We start from the raw sequence: 22958 nt of genomic DNA on the forward strand, positions 1-22958 counted from the left end.
TAATTGGATAGAAAACAAACTGGTGCAAGTAAATCTACTATGTCAGATGATGACAGTGCTAGGTCGGAGCATGCACAGCAAGGTGGGCAAGCTCTGGACTTAGAAAATGATGAATTGTTTAATCCTGAAAACACAGAGCTGTTGAAGTTAATCAAAATTAATGACCAAGTTAGAAGATTGCAAACTATAATAAGAGATATGTGAGTACAGAACCTTATCAGTTTTTAGAGTACCGTATATAATATATATATATATATATATTTAGTATGTCAGCTTGACTGATCCCATTGTTTGTTGTTTACATTTAAATACTTCGCCGAATGCTTAATATTCTCTTACTTTTTCTTGTTGCAACTAAAGTTTGTCACTTTACTTTTATAATGTAGCCTATGACCTATTTACCTTCATAATTTGCATAAAAGTTGTCATTATTACTGCTCGTAGACTAATTTTGCAGACTAATTTGTTTCTTGGCAACCACATAACATTTTTAGTCATTTTTTTAAAGCGAACTGCTGTAAATTTAACTGTACTATGCTGTTGATAAAAGTTGTACTGAAGAGGGTTCAATACCCGAAATCGCGCGATATGCAACATAAGAATTTCAAAGTGGAAAAATGCAACAGAAGAATTTCAAATTGGACTTCGTCTCACTTTTATGCATGTACTCATACAACTAACATGTACTCTAAAAGGTCGTCGTTTATATTATAGTGTTCACATTTTTCTTATAATATATTTGTCTGAATGTAGGTAGAGGCCATATCTAGTTATCTATCACAGTGCTCTTCAACAGGGGTTCCGTGAGTTTTAAGGGTTCCGCAAGGGTTCCTCGTTTTATTTAGGGAAATTGATTTCTTGCTTCAGCATTTTGATGCGTCATTCCGATTTTTTACATCACTGCACCGCATTCACACTTCAAGTAGGCCAGTTTGTTAAACGAGGGGTTGACTGCAGTCACCAACCGAATAAAACATTGCTATAATTGTTGCGTCACTGGCTGTTCATTGTTATTCTATTAACAATAACGTTATTGTTGCATCACAGTCATAGGATGTAGCCGGTGTACAGATCACAGAAGTACAAGCAGAGCAGACTGAGTAGAGACTTGAGCTGCTGTTGATCCTTTGTGAGAATAAAGTAAAAACAGTTTTTAACCAAATTTTTATTGTTTAGTCAAGCCAGATGAAACAAAATAGCATATTTTCTTATATGAAGCCAAAGAATAGCAACAGCGAAGGTGTGGGCGGAAATGAGCCTTGTAGTTCAGTTGTAACAGAGACACCTCCGCCGAAGCGAACCAAATGTAATTCAATTGTCAAGGTTAGAAAATGGGACGACGCATATTTGAGATACGGGTTCTTTTTGCCGGATGACCAACTTTTGAATGTAGCTCCTCAGCCCGAATGCTTGATTTGCTGTAACAGACTTTCTAATTCAGCCATGGTCCCGGCTAAATTACAAAGACACTTACAAACAAATCATTCTGCGTATGCGACAAAGACTATCTCATTTTTTAAACATATGAAAAGAAGCGTGCACAAGCAAAAAGAGTCATTCTTAGGAGCAGTGAAAACCAATCCAGATATCTTGTTGACTTCATATCGACTGTCACATCATATTCTTAAAACAAAGAAACCATTTACTTTAGCCGAGGAAGTTATTAAACCAGCGTTGCGAATAGTAGCAGAGGAGCTCCTTGACTCCGAAGTTGAAGATACAGCTGATATAAAGGAATTAGTGTTGGAGCATTTGAAGCTATTGAGGAAAAATTTCAACCGCTACTTTCCTGAAGAAGAATCTAAGATTTTCCGTTTGCGAAAGTGGTTGGTTAATCCTTTCGTTTTCCTTTGCCAACAACATGAAGAACTCCTGGATATCTGCAATGATATTCATTTGGAGGAAATTTTTGAAAAAAACGGAAAGGAATATTTTTGGATTTTTCTGTACAAAGAAGGGACAGAAATTTCAAAGGAAGCATTGAAACTATTGTGTCAATTTCCAAATACCTATTTGTGTGAAACAGCATTTTCTGCTTTAACAACAATTAAGAACAAAAACAGAAGTTGCTTGAAGGGTGTCGATTAGGGTGGCTCTTATTTGGCAAAAAATGAAAAAAATATGAATTTTGTGTGGGACACCCTTTTAAAAGGTGAGGTTGTCAGAAAAAATAACTCCTGCAAAAAATTTTTGAATTTGAAATTGATTTAGAGGTGGCCCTCCCCCCCTAAAGTTTTGCGCCCTCCTCCAAAATACCAAATCTGCATATCTCAAAAACTGCTTGAGCTAGAGATACGGTTTTTGTGTCAAAAGATGCAGAAAGCATGATTTCCTATCTGCTTTCTGAACAGTGATTGCGTATATCTTGAGTAGAAAAGCAGTTATTTAGAAAAAACCTGTTTTCGGTATTCTAGCACAAAACAGTGCTAAACAAGTATTGTGGCCCAAGCTATTCAATAAACAAAGTTCATAAACTAACCTGTAAAACTGGTAAAGCAATAAACGAAATAAGTATTCCTAAACTTTTATGCATTCATGCATAGCTAAAATGCCCGTTTTTTATCATATTCCTTGGAGAAACTCCTGAGCGTGGAATCCGCTTTCAAGCTTCAGGTGCTATGCATCGCACTTGTTGGATGGCGAAGGCGATTTATGCAAAAAGCTTGGTCTGCATTTATGGTATCTGTCCGAAGAAATGGTTGGTCTAGCCTTGTTTGACTCTCGATTGTCTGTGGAAAGTAAAAAGCTAATGGTGGCAACCATGTTAGATGAAACAGGAGAACGTCCACCAAGGAGACCAAGCATCAAAGTAGATGCGTTTCTTAGCAATAAGGGTCTAGATCAGTATTGCACCTCTAATTCAAAATGGCTTCTTCAGCTGTTGGTGTTGGGTGAAAATGAAGCAATAATTATACTTTCAAAGGATCCTGCTCATTGGACTGAAGATGGTGCATTTATTCAAGCTTTACACATGGCGAAGGGACTTTCAGTAGTCAATGACAGAGCAGAGAGAGGAGTTGCTCTAAGTCTAATCCAGGATTTTAACAAAATCTTAACTGAAGATGAGTACCAACTTCAGTTTCTTTTGCAAGTTGTTACTGAACACAGGAAACTGTTTCCAAATTCCAACAAGAACAATATTGTCTATTCTTCTTCGTTTAAACTTTAAACCTTCTTTGTTACTCCAGGGGTCAAGGGCTCTGTCTTTTACCACTCTTGGGCAGTGGCGATGCTGTTTAGATGCTTGAGCAGGTGTTGAGCAGCAATCCTTTGATTCGTCCATTGATCCATTGATTCGTCATCCAGTTCAAGCAGACCACGCACACCATTTGGTGCAGTTACAGATGGTGTGGTCTGTGGTTTGTTCCTCTTTGCCACACTCACAGATTGCGGATGGAGCCATCCCCCATTTGTGCATGTTGAAGCGGAATAGTCTGACTCCAGTAGGCTAGCCCAGTACGCAGGCGGTTGAGCCGCACCCAGGCCTTCCTTGGCAAATTATCCATTCCGGTTGGATGGGGGCTGGTGTCGGAGATACAACTTTAGAGTCTTGAGGAGTTCTTCTTTCACTCTGAGCTCCATTTGCTGTCCTCCCAGGTAGCCGCGCTGATGGATTGGTCTTTAGCGGTTTTCATCAGGAGTTGTGCGTCACATACAAATGGGTGTCTCGATTTCAGTTGCCGAGGATGCTCGATTGCTCGCTCACAGATTCGTAGAGATTTGAGTGGAGCAAGTGGTTGGGGTTCGTAGTGCGGCGAGAAAGAGACAGGATGGCTTCTTTGCGACGAAACTCAGCTGGTTGGTTGCCTGCAAGGACAGGGAAATTGTCCGATGGTGTAGGTCGCAGACATCCTGTCACGATACGCAAGGCAATATGTAAAATATTGTCAATAATATCGCTTCTTCCAGTATGATACTGACCAGAATTACATTTTGAAATGAATATCGTTACCAGTGTTCCCTCTAAGGTGCAAAAATTAAGACAAAAAAAAAGAAATTTTGTAGACGGTTGCGTGGTCACAAAAAAGGTTGTAAAATCAAGATTTGGTCAAATGCGTTTTTTCTAAATAACTGCTTTTCTACTCAAGATAGATGCATTCAATGTTCAGAAAGCAGATAGAAAACCATGTTTTCTGCATCTTTTAACACAATAACTGTATCTCTAGCTCAAGTGGTTTTCGAGTTACGCAGATTTGGTATTTCGAGGGAGGGCACAGAACTTTAGGGGAGGAGGGCCACCTCTAAATCAACTTCAAATTAAAAAAAATTTTGCAAGAGTTATTTTTTCTGACAACCTCACCATTTGAAAGGGTGTCCCAAGCAAAATTCAAAAACTCAATTTTAAGAGCCACCCTAGTGTCGATATGTGTATGAGAATTGCATTAAGCAACGTTGAACCACGATTTAAGAAGATTATAAAAGATAAGCAACAACAACAGAGTCATTAAATGTCTGACTTTATAACTTTTGTAATAACTGTCTATGTTTTGAAATGTCTAATTATTTTTTGAAGTGTAACAGTGTAATAACGAAATATTTAATTTTCTGACCAAGCAATTCGTAATTTGTAAATTTTTTTTAGTGGGGTTCCGTGACAAACGCGAAAGTACATGAGGGGTTCCGCGTTGACAAAAAGGTTGAAGAGCACTGATCTATCACATGAACTCTGATACTGTGATGTTTGAGTCATTTGACTGATTCAAGATTAGTATGATGTTTGCATCAAAACTGGGTTTCAACAGCTTTTATGACCAGGTTGTTGCATGATTTTGTGACCAGGTTGTTGCATGTTCAATTTCAGCAGCTCAGGATGTCAGTACTGGTATCTCTAATGCATATGTGTATTAGACCTCCCCAATCCCCGGACTTTTTTTTGTTTTCATCTATATTGTGACTTTTCTGCATGGGTTTTCAATGCTGATTTCAAAAATAGGCATAAAATTTTTTTTCGATCAACGTCTGGGAAGTTATTTGCTGTTGCTTAGCAACAACTTTTCATAAAAATTACAAAAATCTCCTTTAAAACCCCTTTACTTTTAACCTAGTATCCTGATATCTAGATTATCTGAAAGCATTTCTTCTGAAGAAGTTAAAAAAAAAAATATTAAAATTGGACAATCGGTACCAGAGTTATGACCGTTTAAGTACCCAGATTATGCAGTCACGCATGACTGATTTTTGTTAATTTATTGCCAAATGATACTAGAAAAATGGTGAAAGTTGCTGTCAAGGGGTTTTTGGGGGTAAGGAGTTCAAAAAATATATTAAAAAGTGTCTCAGAGCAACAGAAAAAAAGTTATTAAAAAATTGATACGAACAGTCATGCATGAATGATTTTGTCGGAGTCGCTTCATTCCTACAATGAGATGTATTCCTTAGGCACCACAAACGTTAAATGCCTGGAGTCATATACAGTATAACGTGGAACCGATCATCTCAATGTAGCTAATATCTGGGTACCCATTGCACTCTGGGTTTTTTTTTTCGCTGACACTTTTCGGTCATTTGTCCGAAATGACTCGAAAAAATTCGGACATTTTTTATTTATTTCGGTCATTTTTTCTGAGGAAAATATTTCCTTTCAAGTAGCTGATACAAACCAAAATTTGCACTTCCTGACTAGCTACAACATAGGCGCCAACTTTTTATGCTGTATTGATATATACATAAAACAATAGATGAACTAGCGATCGGCAGCAGGACAACATTTTTTGAATGCAAACCGCAACAGCTTCGCGATAAATGATCACTAGAACGAGTAGCGATGCTACAATTCCACACCAGACAAAATCTGTCATTTTTACATTGATTTAACGTCTGCAGACGTTGAATCAATGTAAAAATGACTGATTTTGCTGCCTGCGACATAGCAAAAATCTACCATTTTGTGTCGATTCAATGTCATCAGATGTTGAATGCACCCAAAAACAACATAATTTGCTACGTAGACGGAGCATGCGTTTAGCTTTATGCGCTTGCAAACAGACTCGATGTCGCTTTCGAAAGTCGAAACCTCTGCAGTGAATTGTCGCGGCAGTGAACCGCTCGCTGTGAAAATGAACTTGAAGTCTCGGCACGACGTAAACACCAACCAACGCAACAAGGGCTGGTACAAACCGCATTGCGCACATGCGGAATAATCAACGCAACAACGGACTCGCGCAAACTGCATGACGCACACACGACCGTTGCCATAGAAACCTGATCAAAGGGGGAAATATGCGCATCTTTTGTTTCATCTGCAACACGAAAACAGGTCAGTCATAAAGTTGAAAGCAGGTCAGTCATAAGTTGCGATATTGTAGTGAAAAGGGAGCTATAATCAAACGTCTCTCCGTAACTATTTTTCAAGGGCTGTTTACGGATGTGAGCAACTTCTAAATTTAGTCAAGTTGACGTGCTGTTGAATTGATGTAAACGTGAATGGTTTTACTTTCAACAGGTACATTTTCAAGCATATAATCAAGTTAGTATTTGCATTCCATTTTCAAGATATTGTCATTCTATTTACAGTATACCTTTTACTTTTTAGTAAACCTTTTCGTCTCTTGTTTCATGGTAATAAATCTAATTCGTTGCTAAACTTTATGTTGTGCTTAGCTTAAAGAGTCGCAGTCCATCAACCGCTAGTTTACGCAGACGCATGACATGTGTTTGCTTAACCGAAGTGGTCGAGTTTTGTTTATAATAATTAACGGTAGGTCGAACGTAGCGATAACTCCGAGTGTGGCAATAAAAGCAATCCTAGTGTGACGAAATAATTACGTCATCCATTTGCGTGACATTTTGCTGAATTTACGTTGCTGCTGATGAAACACGCTTTCGCCCCCACGGCCAAAAAAATAGTTAGGCGCCTATGAGCTACAACATTAAGTTTCGCTGAGAAACGTTGTCGTGTTTTATCTGAGAAAACTTTCTTCAACGTTCATCAGCGAAACTCAACCTTACAACACCCGAATTGACTATATATTTTTCGGACATTTTGACCGAATTGACTATATTTTTTTCGGACATTTTGCTAAAAAATCGGTCAATGACCGATAAATGACCGAAAAAAAAAACCCAGATTGCACTTGATGTTAGAATACACGCTTCATTGCTCGGAAAGAGCTCTGATCAAGTGCAAGATGGTCACAGTCCGCCACAATTTCAATAGCATCTCTCACCCAGCATAATGTAGTCTATGTATCTAAATCATGTGGCAAAAAATGGATTAAGTCAGCTGAACTTAACGATAACCTTCTGTAATGCATTTCAGGTTTCACTATTGATCAGTTAGCATTTTCTACTTGTATCTTGTATGATTAATATAGCGTATTGTATACACTTCTGCTGTCTAATATTCCGTGTGTATTCATGTATCCATCATGGAGCTGAGGAAGAGTAAAATAAACAATGGTGGTTTGCTTGGTAATTTGCAGCCTTTAAAACATTTTAAGGAAGGACAATTTAGACCAACTACTGGAGATGTTCTTCAGAAATACATATATCATCTTCAATTAAATCCTCGTAACCACCAGAGTGGAAAGCTCGCAGCTTGAGATCCAGCAGTATGTCCAGCAAAAGTATGGCAGCCTGCTTGCATTCCACTGATGACAAAACAAAATATCCAAAACAAAATTATTCGTTTGGTTGATGAATACAAGAAATACAAACATGACAAAAAGGAATCTGCTGCCTTAATTAAATTTCGAGAAACACTGACAACACGATTTAGGATATCTGCTAAGAATGCCGAAAATCTTATTAACAAAAACAAAACATTGCTACCAGAAGATAAGGCAGAAGATATACAGTTTCTTAAATTACTTGAAACAAACCAACCAGCATCTCTTGGACCCCTTGATAGAAAGAGGTTGAAACGCTTCAAGAATTATGCATTGAAGAATCGAATAAAGGTACTAAAGTATGATGTATGTTTATTCCCAGTATGCTTAACAGCCTAATGATTTTTTAAGTAACATATAAATACCTATTAATTTTTGATACGGATGCATAAACAAGACATTTTTTACAGATAAATGCAGATTCTCAGTGCAGATTCGACTTAATTTATTGGGAAAATGACGAGGAGAGGAAATTAAGTCTTGAGGTAGATGGCTGAGAATCTGCATTTATCCGTAAAAAACGTCTTGTTTATGCATCCGTATCAAAAATTAATAGGTATGTTACTTTAAAAATCATTGGGTTGTTAAGCATACTGGGAATAAACATACATCATACTTTATTACCTTTATTCGATTCTTCAATGCATAATTTGTGAAGCGTTTCAACCTCTTTCTATCAAGGGGTCCAAGAGATGCTGGTTGGTTTGTTTCAAGTAATTTAAGAAACTGTATATCTTCTGCCTTATCTTCTGGTAGCAATGGTTTGTTTTTGTTAATAAGATTTTCGACATTCTTAGCAGATATCATAAATCGTGTTGTCAGAGTTTCTCGAAATTTAATTAAGGCAGCAGATCCCTTTTTGTCATGTTTGTATTTCTTGTATTCATCAACCAAACAAATAATTTTGTTTTAGATATTTTGTTTTGTCATCAGTGGAATGCAAGCAGGCTGCCATACTTTTGCTGGACATACTGCTGTATCCCAAGCTGCGAGCTTCCCACTCTGGTGGTTACGAGGATTTAATTGAAGATGATATATGTATTTCTGAAGAACATCTCCAGTAGTTGGTCTAAATTGTCCTTCCTTAAAATGTTTTAAAGGCTGCAAATTACCAAGCAAACCACCATTGTTTATTTTACTCTTCCTCAGCTCCATGATGGATACATGAAAACACACGGAATATCAGACAGCAGAAGTGTATGCAATACGTTATATAATCATACAAGATACAAGTAGAAAATGCTAACTGATCAATAGTGAAACCTGAAATGCATTACAGAAGGTTATCGTTAAGTTCAGCTGACTTAATCCATTTTTTGCCACATGATTTAGATACATAGACTACATTATGCTGGGTAAGAGATGCTATTGAAATTGTGGCGGACTGTGACCATCTTGCACTTGATCAGAGCTCTTTCCGAGCAATGTAGCGTGTATTCTAACATCAAGTGCAATGGGTACCCAGATATTAGCTACATTGAGATGATCGGTTCCACGTTATACTGTATATGACTCCAGGCATTTAACGTTTGTGGTGCCTAAGGAATACATCTCATTGTAGGAATGAAGCGACTGCGACAAAATCATTCATGCATGACTGTTCGTATCAATTTTTTAATAACTTTTTTTCTGTTGCTCTGAGACACTTTTTAATATATTTTTTGAACTCCTTACCCCCAAAAACCCCTTGACAGCAACTTTCACCATTTTTCTAGTATCATTTGGCAATAAATTAACAAAAATCAGTCATGCGTGACTGCATAATCTGGGTACTTAAACGGTCATAACTCTGGTACCGATTGTCCAATTTTAATAATTTTTTTTTTAAATTCTTCGGCAGAAGAAATGCTTTCAGATAATCTAGATATCAGGATACTAGGTTAAAAGTAAAGGGGTTTTAAAGGAGATTTTTGTAATTTTTATGAATAGTTGTTGCTAAGCAACAGCGAATAACTTCCCAGACGTTGATCGAAAAAAAATTTTATGCATATTTTTGAAATCAGCATTGAAAACCCATGCAGAAAAGTCACAATATAGATGAAAACAAAAAAAAGTCCGGGGATTGGGGAGGTCTAATGTGTATTGTGTATGCGTAATTGCGTATAAGTATATATTTTTGCAAAGTGTACATTTACTCATGAATCACAAACACTGAAACTTGTCATCAATAAGAGAAAAAATTAGCAACACAAAACAGGTAATAATATACAGGTGTATTGATAAAATTCTCTGTAGATATATATCAGTATCGTTAATTTGTACATGTACCAAACTTGTTTCTTCACAGTAAAAATGTAAAAAGTGGCTATATCTATGACAACATACAAGCTTTCTATTCAAACTTTTTTAATATATCCATTGTAGATATAGTCTTTCTCATATGAAAGACATAATATGATACCAATTTTATAACAGGTACCGACCGATACTTGCTGTGTTCTGATGATCACTTTTATGAGCAATTGATGCGTCCTACGGTAGCCTACTTCTGAAATAGGCTATATGTGTATTTTGTATTCTACTACAGGAGAACTTTTCTACTCCATTACCAGTCCAGCACCAACAAGATGATTTTCAAATTAACTCATTGATTGCTTTCTAACATGTCTGTGATAGGTTGGGGTATATGGAGCACATGCTATTAATACAATTGCTGACTGTTTAGAAATACAACAAGGAGTGAGTTTGTAATCAGTTCTGATCGTCTCATTCGACTTGTGATTGAAGAAGGTCTGAATTTTTTGCCATGCTCCCAACATACTGTGATCACACCATCTGGGCAGGTCTATGAGGGAGTAAAGTTTGACAAAGGAAACTGTGGTGTCAGCATAATTAGAAGTGGTAAGCTGAACTATATAGTCGAGTGTTAGTTTTTTAATTTATTAATTATATATAATGTTTCTCTAACAGAGTTGAATGTTGAGAAGAGACATTGTGATTGCTGTGGTTTGATAGGCCTACTTGATGGAGATTAAGGAGAAGTGTTGGACATTCTGAAAATGTTTTGTATTTTACTTTGATATTTATTAAATCTAACTTTTTTAAATGCAATAATGCATGCATGATGCTCACATGCATGCATTTACTTTTTCTGTGAATCTCCTACCATATTCGTCATGCCTCTACAAATATTCCTATGATATCCCATTCTTAGCTGTTCTTATTCCAATATTTTGACAAACATTTAGTGCAAAAATACATACAATGTAAAAGAATAATGACTTAGTCTGCGTTTTTATAAGTGTACAACTCTACTCACATAGGTGAGGCCATGGAACGGGCTTTGCGTGACAGTTGTCGCTCTATTCGCATTGGCAAGATACTGATTCAAAGTGATGAAGAAACCAATCAAGCAAAATTGTTCTATGCAAAACTTCCCAAAGACGTTTCACAACGAAATGTGTTACTCATGTATCCAATTTTATGTAAGTGTTGATTTGAATCAGGTTACCAACGTTTTCATCAACTGCTTTTTGTTCACATTTCTAGGTGGTTTGCTGCTTGGACCACCCGACTCCAATGTAGCATTTCTATTAGAAAATCTTAGCTTGGCAGTCACCACAGTAGACGTTACTTGTGGTAGGCTACACAAGTTAACGCTAACATTGGAAATACGAATATAATACTAGATATATAATTTTGATGATTAATTTTGTGATTACACTCCATTATCCCTTACAAGAAAATGTTAGCACTTTTGATATCTGTTCTTCACTTCAGTTGTGTGTGTACTTTGCCCAGTGCGTATGAAGTTAGTTGTTCAGTCACTTATTATTACTATTATTTACAGTTGTTTGTTGTGTTTTTAGATATATTAGGCATTTCCTGATGAGGGCAAAAAGTTCTTGTCAAAAACGTTTGAATTAATGATGTTGCATTTGTTCTGAATAATGTTATGGAATCATCATCGTCATCATAATCCATCGTCGGTTTGTTCCCCACTAGTGGGGGTGGCCGATATTGGAATAAGATAGTGAGGAAACTGCTCTTACCGTACTCCAAGGATTATCCATAAATACCAGTTTCCGGACCTGGCTGATTTTATTTACTGATGACTTTGCGTTAAAGTTGTCATTGAGTACTTAAAAACCATCACAACTATCAAGCGGCAAGCAACTCATCCTTTTCGATCAAATGTACATTTTCAAAACACATTCTGTTTCAAAACTAGGCTGCCTGGCCGAATATTGAGAACATTTGACACAGTTCTGTCTAGAGCAGGCGGCTCTGTCTCGGTAAGGCACTCAATGACATGCCAAAATAGCGGGAGCAGCGGACTCAATGACTATAATGTTCCTTTGCTGCTTCCAGCTGTCTGTTGTGGTACATTCATAATCGTACTGTACTACATGTTGCCACAATGGGTTCAAAATAGCACATAGTTGTTATTCTTAATCTGGTATGATAAACTAGATAACAAAATGCTGACTGTCAAATGCAGTCGAGATAAACCACATTTAGCAAAATAACACCAGCGGTAAAACGGTTTGCTACTATTCGGAAAATTCAATCCAGAGAATCTGATTTGGAGAAAGCCTTTTTCGGAGATTTCTAAAATCTCACAGCAGAGTCATTTTTTTATAAGACAAGAAATTTTATGAGGATTTTGTAATGCCATCTCTCAGATTTTTATGATTTCCACATATGTAAAAGACAATGTATATGGGAGCGGAATAAAAAAAAAATTATCAAAATCCGAGTTGTATTTCTCGAGATGTCACTCATTAAAAATTTGTGTTTTTTAATTGTCACGCATGAGCGATTTCATTGTTTTTTCTTATTTCTTAAGATCTAGTAGTAGGAGAACAGTGAAAATTGGTGATCTACCATTTTAGGAGTCAAGGAATTCAAAAATGTTGTCTCTGAAATGATTGCAACAAAGAAAATATCGAAAAGTTTGAATTTAAATTTTTTTAAGTAGGCTACCACCAGAGGGCGCCCTAAGAATGGTGACTAGTAAAATCATAACTTTTTGTTTGAAAGTTATTCTTTATTGATGTGCTATTCCAGTAAACATAAGGAAAACTAGGCCCCAGCATGTTTTCAGGTGCCCCAAGCCTGTTGAGTTCAGGGTATATTTTGAACTCAATTCTAAAGTGCAGCCTACTGATACATGGAAATATATGCCTTTGTTTTGTGTGCTGACAACATATTTGCAAGTTAAATCATTTTCAATTTTCAGCTGTGAGTATATTTAAGCAAAAGGTCAACCATTAAAGTTATTTGCATGAACAGCTAAAGCATTTAAATATACTGGTAATGCACATTGCACATCTTTAACCTACTTTGAGTTGAGTCTCACTCAGCCCAGTTAACAATGTAGTCAAGTCAATAAGCTGTTAGATTGTAACTTGGTAATTAGAAAGACTTCTAAGATAGACTGTATCTATCTGACTTGCTTGGCATTAACATTATGCTTCAAATAGAGAATGCACCTTTAGTAAATAATGATTAATTATGGGATAAGAAGAGCTGCAGAACTTGAATAGCAGATAATAAAGAGCTCATCATAGAAAATGCTTTGAAAATGATTAATGATTGTCGATGTCTGTTTGGATTCCAGCAAATAAGAAGTTGTTTTGTTTGTTTTTGTTTTGTTTTTGTTATCTTTATCCTGCATTGCGGGAAAGCGGACTTGAGCGCTATGCATCGATGTACGCCTTCCGACGTACACCTGACCCACGCTGCAGCCGACGGCAATGTCTGTTTTCGGTTGTCTACTCTACTTATGACTTAAATTTGGTACTACCCATCACTCGAAGTCGATCACTGGGTAGAGGCAATTATCGTAAAGTTTCTTGCCCAGAGAAACAACAGCAAGTGCAGGTGGCTGGAGTCGAACATGCAGGCTCTCGACTGCGAGCCCAATGCGCTAACCACTCGGCCACTGCTGCCGACTGAGAGAGGTTGAGAAGATAAAGAGTGTACACTAACTAAGCAATTATTAATGAAAAATATATTTGCAATATTAATTTAAGATTACAGTTAAAATGTTAAGATCAAGTGACAAGTGCTATTTTGGAAATATTTGGAAAGAATGGTGCAATGTGGAAGATAAGATAGATGAGGTAGAAAATGAAGTAAAGCTAGTAAAGGAGTTGTCAGAAGAAGATCAGGAGCTACTATGGTGGAGGTCTGGTGTGGACAGAGCTGATGATGCTGTGATTTGCGCACATCATGAAATGCGGTTATTAAAAAAAAATTTCTCTGATAAATTTTAAAAAATGCCGCAACATTTTTGAAATACATGAGGTTGATGCATCTTCAAAACCTCTTCCTCAGAGTAGACGCACAATTGGGCTTGAATTGGCAAAAAAACTGAGAAGTTTTGGAAACTTAAATGTTGTTCCAGGACAAAAGCTTTGCAGCCGCTGTTTCACCAAAGCAGGAAACATGGCAATTGATTTTGATAGTAGCATTTTTGAAGGTGAGTCGAGTGCATCTCCAATCACAAAGGAACTTCAAAGTGCAGTTTTCAATGCAGAAAAGGAAGCATCTACAGCAAACTTAAATGACAGTTTCGCACTATTGAATGAATCTCCACTGGTGCCATTGCACAGCAAACCCAAGCACCAAAAAGTAATAGTATGTTCCCAAAAATTGCAATAATGCAAGAGAAAGCTAACATCACAATTTGCTGTAGTGTCTGGCTTGAATCCCAATGATCTAGAGACAGCAAACTCCCAAGACCTTGAACTAAGAGACAAAGTTAAACAACTATATACAACAACTACATAATGACAGCATGGATTTAAACAGTTTCGTGGCAAAATTAAAGATTAAATTTCACAACACAAAAAAGTTTTCTGACAAATTACAAATTCTGACCCTAATTCCTTAGTCTTGGTCTGCTGAAAAAGCATCAACTTATTTTGGTTGCTCCACGTACTCAATCTACAAAGCTAGAAATATTGAAAAAGAAGAAGGAATTTTGGGTCGGCATGATCGAAAACAAAGAATTGGTACTCCAGCTGAGATACAACAAAAATTATTGGATTTTTTTGAAAATGATGAAACATCTCGTATGTTGCCAGGCATGAAGGACAAAGTAAGCATACAAAAAAATATTTATCATCAAAAACGGTTGTTACTAGGGTCAGGCTGGGAACTATACAATATCTTTAGAGAGCAAAATCCAACACTGAAAATTAGTTTTTCCAAATTTTGGTCTTTAAAACCTAAATGGTGTGTTTCACCAGGAGCTTCTGGAACTCACAATGTATGTGTTTGTCGCATGCATCAAAACGCAGAGCTCTTGGCCTCAGCATGTGGTCTGCCAAGCAAAGAAATGATGAGTGTTCTTGTATGCGAAGTGACAAACAAAAATTGCATGATTCATCGCTGTCCAAGTTGTCCTGGTTTGGCTGCTTTGAAACGTAAATTATTTGATAATTTGACTACATATGATGAGACTGAGACCTTTTTGGTAGAACAATGGACTTCTACTGACCGATCAGATTTGAAAACAATGGTATATATTAAGGAGGAACTCATTGAAGATACTCTTGCTGCAATCAACAAACTGACAGGCTGACAGCACATTCTTATATTGCAAAGTCACAAGCTAACTATTTGAAATGACAAAAATTGACATTGGAGCCACATGAAGCAATTGTTTTGACAGACTTTGCAGAAAATTATGAATTTGTAGTTCAAAATAAAATCCAAAGTTATCACTGGTGCAAGGAACAATGCACAATTCACCCCATTGCAGTTTATACTCGTGACATTGATTCAACAATATTTCAAGTCAGAGAGTAATCCTTGTGTTTCATGTCCGATGATTTAACACATGATACATCATTTGTGTACAACCTACAGAAACATCTTATTACACATTTGAAATTTCAACATCCTCAACTAACACATATTGAGTACTTCTCGGATGGCTGTGGTGAACAGTATAAAAACTTCAAAAACGTTCTGAACCTGACATACCATCACTCAGACTTTGGCATAAAAGCATCTTGGTCCTTCTTTGCCACAAGTCACGGAAAGTCACCTTGTGACGGAATTGGGGGTAGTGTGAAACGAAAGCTGACCAACGCTAGTCTTACTGCATCTCCATCCAACAAAATTTTATCTGCTGAAACAGCATACAACCACTGCTCTCACACAATGCCTAAGATAACTTTTTGTCTCCTTCTTAAAGCGGATATTAAAGAAACACGCAGTCTACTACAAGATAGATATATCAAGGGACAAACTGTCAATGGGACAAGAAGTATTCACCATTTTTGTCCAAAGGAAGTTGGCACAATACAATATAAACGTGTATCAGATGATGAAAATTTTGCAGGATGTCATTCATTCTTTATGTGTAAAAATGTGTATCAACTATAATGAAATTCCACCACAGACATACGTTGTTGCCAAATATGATGATTCCTGGTGGATAGGTCTAGTGAAAGAACATGACGTTATGCACAATGACATACTGATTATGTTTATGCATCCTCATGGTCCTTCACAGATGTTTTACTGGCCAATGGCAATATCAGAGGAATCTTGTTGGGTTCCATTGGATAGCATTTTGCTGAAACTGCAAGTTCCAACAACAATCAATGGGAGGCAGTACAAACTCACTCAAGATGAAATGAATTACATGGCAGCAATTCGAATGTAAAGAGAAGTTATAAACTGAGTAGTTATAAATGACTATCAACTGAGGTAAATATGTACTGATGAGGTTTTTGAAATTCATATATATAATAGAAAATAATTAGTAATTACAAGTAAAAAATGAAGAACTTCAAAGGATTGGAAAAACTGAGCTTCAAAACAAGATGAAGTTTCGGCAAGCAGTTAGAAGAGAACACCGGTTAGACTGTCATGCTCCTAATCAAGAAAGTCAGGACAACACACTTATGTCTGATTTAGGCCTACAGCTCATGCTAATTTGTAACTTGAAATGTACTTTAGTAAAACAGTAAGTGCATATTTGCATTTCGTAACTTATTAAATTGAATATAGTTGTTTTATAAGGTTGTTATCCGTTCAAGAAACTTTTTGCTGTAAAAATAAAGCTTGAACACAAACAAGAGGTCAATTTTACAAGCTACCTACATAAAAATGTTAATTGGAAATATGTGTGTAATCAGACTGTGTAGTAGTGTTTGTCCTTATGTGTGTGTGAATCTTACATATGGTCTATTATGTGTATCTGTAATTAGTGTTTACCATTTTTTGCTGTGGTGATGCGGCACTGGATTTTTGTTCTTTTTTTTACTATCATTATTATTTCTGCAGTATAGCACTTTAAAACAAGCTGGGGCCTTGTTTTCCTTATGTTTACTGGAATGGCACATCAACGAAGATTGATTTTCAAAAAAAAAAATTTGAGTTTACTTGTCACCATTCCTGGGGCGCCTCCTGGTGGTAGCCTGCTTAAAAAAATTTAAAATCAAATTTTTTAATATTTTGTTTGTGTTAATCATTTCAAGGACAACATTTTTGAATTCCTTGACCCTGAAAATGGTAGAAAACCAATTTTCACCGTATTCCTACTACTAGATCTTGAGAAAAAAAAAAAATCAATGAAATCGCTCAGGCGTGACAATTAAAAATCATATATTTTTAATGTTCGACATCTTGAAAAGTACAACTCTGATTTTGATAAATTTTTTTTTGTTGTCCTTGTATATACATTCTATTTCACATATTCAAAAATTGCAAAAATCTGAGAGATGGCATTACACACCATTTCTTGTCTTATAAAAAAATTACTCAGCAGCATCTGTTTATTCAAAGGAATTAGCTTATACTAGAGCAGTGGTTCTCAACCTTTTTGTTTTGGCGGACCCCTTTTGGTACCTTCAAAGCGGTCGCGGACCCCCAAAAAATTTTATCTGAAATTTTGGTATATCACTTTTCCTATAATTATAATGGAATCAAATGTTTTATGAGTTTCGAAACGACACACTTAAAAGAATTTGGTGAACTCGCGACACACTTATGACTATTGATGACATTAGAGAAATTATGTTATGAGCTTTATGTTGGCACATCAAAAATCAGTAGGCTATATAATCTATAATTATGTTGATTTGATGTTTTTCTATAAATTTTATCAAAAACCAATAGACTTTTGCGACCGTTACAAACAATTTCTTCCTTTTTTCGTTTCCAATCAATATTAATTCGTTATAATCTTTGTCATCACAAAACTGTGAGTGGTGATAGACTGCTGACCAACGTTTGTATTTCTAAGTTAAGCATTGACCAATAGACTACTGTCTCAAAAAAATTAAGTTGAACATAGCCTTGTTAAAAAATTAATTCATTTATATGATATTTTTTTAGTTAGAAACCAAACCTTTGAACTTTCAAAGGACATCGCACCGGTTCGTTAGGAAGTACAGTTTGAAAATCACGGTAGCCTAATAGGCCTACACAAATAAAGCACAACCAACCAATTTTTACATTTCGTAATTTATCAATCATGCTGCAAACTCGCAAGCTTTCACGGACCCCCTGAAATCGCTTCGCGGACCCCAAGGGGTCCGCGGACCCCCAGTTGAGAACCACTGTACTAGAGGTTAATCAAATAAAGTCTCAGCGAAAACGTTTTAACTAAAGTTGCTAATATCAGCAAGATATCAGCTAATTTACATTAAATAATATGAGATGTTCTACTGGTGCAAATTAAGCTGAACTATCACAAGATGTATACAGTGGCAATCTGCTTTTATTCCGACGTTTCGTCAATCAGACACGACTGACTTCTTCAGGGGGCTAGACCAGGTAGTGACTACCTGCCTAGCATGGCAAAACACAGGACATATTGCTGAAAACATGCAAAATGAAAATTTAACTTCTGGACAAAAACTTATCGCGCGCAAAGTTTGAAATAAGTTCGAAAAAAAGGGGAGACTTAATTGTTAACGACCAACAAGAAACTTAAATAACAAGATAGGAGAGTTTCTTGTTTAAGTTTCTTGTTGATCGTTAACAATTAAGTCTCCCCTTTTTTTCGAACTTCTTTCAAACTTTGCGCACGATAAGTTTTTGTCCAGAAGTTGAATTTTCATTTTGCATGTTTAGTTGTTTTCAGCAATATGTCCTGTGTTTTGCCATGCTAGGCAGGTAGTCACTACCTGATCTAGCCCCCTGAAGAAGTCAGTTGTGTCTGATTGACGAAACGTCGGAATAAAAGCAGATTGCCACTGTATACATCTTGTGATAGTTCAGCTTAATTTGCACCAGTAGAACATCTCATATTATTTAATTTAATGCCTGGTGAACAGCCTCATTTCATTTTCAGCTAATTTACATCTACCTCACTGAGACAATAACTTTCTCGTTTGTATGGGTATGGGAAGGTAAACACAAAAACCGCCTGCCCAAATGATTCCTGCAAATTCTTTAAATAAACAGATTCAACAGAACCAGAAACCGTCGCTGGATTTAAGAAACTACCGAATCGTTTTTTCCGAAGTCTAAAGCTGTCTCCGAATTGAGAGTTTACCGAATCGGCTTTTCCGAAACGGGCCATTCCGGCTGTAAAACGCCTGCCCGCGGTAAATGCAGTCGTGGTAAGTTGGCTGCGTCAAAATATCTTGATGCCGTTACTGAGCAAACATTGGTAAGCCATCAACTTTTACAAAACCACTTTAAATTTTTGTGTTATTAACATTTTCAGCCAGTGGAAGTACTGTTTTAAAGGCCATTGAAGTACTGAAAGAATATGGAGTTGCTGACTCCAAAATTATTCTTTTGACATTATTTTGTACTCCGCAAGGTACGTTGCCTATGTGAAGCATACATTTAATCGACAGTAATAAAATTTATGTGTGGTATGGTGAAGTGCGATCTAGTGTAAGGATTATTTGTGTCCAGGTAGGACATTCAGTGACATGCTTGAATGTGGACACAAAGGTTGGTTTTCCGTCTGTTTAATCTCAATCTATCGCGTATAAGTCCTAATTCCACAAAAGAAAGACGCAAAATTAGTGAATTCAGATCTAGTCAAGCTTTCAACACACAAGTGAAGTGTGGCGTTGAATTTATGTTTACTCATTCTAATTAGAAGCTGCAACTTTGTATCTGCTTTATAGAACACAGCTGTAATGAACGCCTGTTGTTGCCAAACTACTTTTATTGTGAATTGGTTACATGCAGTGCCAAAAATGCGTTATACTGTATATCATTTGATTGAGCATGAAAAACAATGCAAGCGTAGCTTGTTTCGTGCTGTGATGTTCCAGGAGTGTCTGTAGGTTTGTATGGCAAATCTTGTAAACACTACGGGTTTCCCACGAGTCGAAAAACTTAGTTCTGAGGGCTATGGCCTGCTGAACTGAACAGAAATTTATGAGCAGATTATATATGCAATCGCAGAAACACTTGATATTTGCCTTGTATTCGCAAACTTTAAAATTCATGTCTTTTCTTTGACCGCAGTTTGCGCTTCTCTCAAGTAGAGGAATCATGTACCCTACACTGTCAACTAGCCTACTTATAGTGGATCAGTACCTGAAATGTAACGTGTAGGATTGTCCATAACTTCAGAAACTTTTATTGCAGGTGTTGATGCTGTGTCTACTAAGTATCCTGGGATTACTCTGCTTTCATCTGAAGTGCACACAGTGGCCCCAGTTCATTTTGGCCAGAAATATTTTGGAACGGAATGAGTTTGTTTATCATGTCACATTGTCACTAGCACTTTGAATGATTCGTTCAGCTATGCTTAATTTGATATCGCTGCAAAATTGCTCGTTATTATGGTGGTTTTTGTCACTCGCACCTCCAGGACCATAATTCATTCACAGTATATCAAATCAAACTCTTGAGTTTGCTTGCAATAATGTAGAAAAAGTTCAATATTACTTGTAATGTAAAGTAACTAGATGGTTGCTTGTGGAACAATTTTTAAAAGTTTGCTGTGTTTTTGCTGCACTACTGTTTAGACTTTTTCCAATTGATAATCCTATGTGCCTAATTATTGTGTTGGCACTCTTTAAAATTGCTGCCTCAATGTCTGCCGTTCATTGTGCCATTCAAAGTGTTGACAGATGGCAGCAAACAAACAACATTGTCCCGTTGCGAAGAATTGCATGGTTCGTGTTGCTATTCGCGTAATACAGTACAGGTGGTCGAAGACTCTGGTAAGCACTTAACATAGGACAGTTTTCCGTGCGAACCAGCTACCACCATTGCGCCGCGGCGCATTGGTTAAGAAAGGTAGAACAATTTTCCTTATAACCTCAATTGATTACAGTCATTAAGATCCTTCTTGCACACTCAGTTCAGTTGCAGAAGAAAAAAGAACATTAGTAGAGGGTGGGAATCGAACCGACGCAATCGAAATGACTATTCCCTTGCCCTAACCTTAACCCATTAGGCTACGCTGCTTGTGGCGATACATTCAGTTAATTTTCTTTGTATCAAAAATCTTTCGAGTAAATCGGTCAGAATATCACGTGCTGAGTCGCATGACCGAAATCAGCTGATTCGCAAGGAAAACTGTCCTATATCAAAGTGCCTACCGAAGACTCTAGTGCTATTCCTCACCAATCATTCTGCTTTATCTTGTACACCTATTTCAAAGTTGCAATGTGTTTATAATTTTGTCCGTAATTATTTGTGTTTTATTGTATTGTGCTTGTAGTCCTGCATCTTATATTCTTATAGGCCTATAGAAAAGTCGGTTTGAAACGATTGTTTTGGTGAAAATGAAATTCTTCGCTTAACATTTTATTTGTAAGCAAATAAAAAGGAGTATTTTGTGAATGTTTGGAAATAGTTTAGTTTGAAACACCACTGCTTTGGTCGATCAGCTTGCTTCTTTCATGGACATCAGAATTAATCGAGAACTTTCAAAAAGTATTAATGCGAAAATTTTATGGATATATATTTTATTTCCTTCACTGCTGATTTTGATGTATTTGAAGAAACTGCGGTCTTTGGCTTTTGCTGTTTGATAAAGTTTGGGCGTGTCAAAGATTAAAAAAGTTGAACTGTATATCTCAAATCAATATATTTATGTGCAATTGTGCGTGGTACTTTTCCTCTCAAAAGAGTAGAACTGATTTGTTACATTCTGTAGATTTTGGTAACACTCTGAATAAAATGTCTAAACAAAAATATTTTAATTTCCTTTTTACTGCTTTCCTATGTTGCAAACTGGGTTGCACCATCACCAGGTTTTGTAAAATAAAGACAATCAGATTCAGAAAAAATCCAGTCGGACTGTTAGCCGCTTATTACTAACAGTCTGATTGAACGTTTTTTGAACTTTGTTCGATCCGGGTCTTCATTACTTATTTACTGCTTTTTCAAAGGCAACAAAAATCTTTTATATCATGACGAGTCAGCAAATAGTGAAAAATCTTGGAAAATTTCGGACACTCAAACAATTGCGGTACGGTAGTCAAACTGTGACAAACCACGGTCGCACCTGTAGTAGGGACGGTACATTACGGGACGCGCAAGTCCGTTGTTCCTTCAACATTAGAAGGGTCAATTGCCAATTTGACATTTTTTTTACGCTTTACTGCTGGCTTGCTTTCAACTAAAAACCTTAAATTACTTTAAAACCAACTTCACTCTTCTTATATAACCCATAAAAAGTAAAATATTATGTAAATTACAAAAAAACGTAACCCTTCTAGTGTTGCGGATAAGCCAAAAGCGGATGAAGTTTCGCATCCCTATGATCTACAATCCCTAACCTGTAGGTGCAGCCATTTCCATGGTAGCCTACCATCAACAACACAACAAATATTCAAAAGGTTTCCAGCTTTCGGTAGCGGTAGGTCTTTGAGGCTCTGAAGCCAAACGTCCATTTCAGTCTGGAATCAGTATTCTTGCAGACATACAGTACCGTAGGGTAGTAGATATAGGCTATAATATCAAAAACTGGAAAAAAATAGCATTACAAATTTATAACCGTAGGCTCACCTAAAACGAGTTGTGCGAAAAGCAATGTAAGTTATAGCTTAGGCAAGAAAGAACGCCGAAAACTAGGCTACAAAGAGCTGATTTGATTGGCAGCGCAGCACAAATCAGACTACCTCCTTCCTGCCTCCAAGAAATCCACTGCAGATAGGCTAGCTATTCCCTACACGCCAGCCGGGTCTATCTTAAGCAGGAAGTAGGCCTAAGGCATTTGCACGTTTGTGCATGAGAGCCTGAAGTGAACATTTGCCGATCAATCTCGAGCTGATGCCGAGATTGAATGGTGTGATGTGTGCATAGGCTACTGCATATGTATCTCACACTACAACATCGTCAATATCTACAAGCCCCCACCCTCGCGAATGTTACCATCATCTCTTCCACTCTTTACGCTGGCGATTTCAACTGCCAGTACATTGACTGTGGCTACAGCAACGGTGAATTGCTGGCTGA

General features: G+C 36.9%; 1 protein-coding gene across 4 annotated transcripts; it reads left to right on the forward strand.

Annotated features, from left to right (window-relative positions):
- Window positions 1-21681, forward strand: LOC145787624 (uracil phosphoribosyltransferase homolog). 4 transcript variants are annotated; one of them, XR_014291415.1, is made up of 6 exons: window positions 1-200; window positions 10273-10448; window positions 10871-11032; window positions 18984-19141; window positions 19249-19347; window positions 20133-20165. XR_014291415.1 is itself a non-coding variant. In XM_082599400.1 (5 exons), exons 1-5 carry the CDS (start codon window positions 40-42, stop codon window positions 20237-20239), a joined length of 705 nt encoding a protein of 234 aa, XP_082455526.1. In that variant the 5' UTR covers window positions 1-39; the 3' UTR covers window positions 20240-21681. The 4 variants fall into 4 exon arrangements, 2 of the variants coding, with proteins under 2 accessions (XP_082455526.1, XP_082455527.1); XR_014291416.1 differs by lacking the exon at window positions 19249-19347 and having other exon boundaries at window positions 20133-20191; XM_082599400.1 differs by lacking the exon at window positions 18984-19141 and having other exon boundaries at window positions 20133-21681.
- Window positions 21682-22958: the final 1277 nt, after the last annotated feature.

This window comes from Aplidium turbinatum, chromosome 18, assembly GCF_918807975.1.
Source record: "Aplidium turbinatum chromosome 18, kaAplTurb1.1, whole genome shotgun sequence".
NCBI lineage: Eukaryota > Metazoa > Chordata > Ascidiacea > Aplousobranchia > Polyclinidae > Aplidium > Aplidium turbinatum.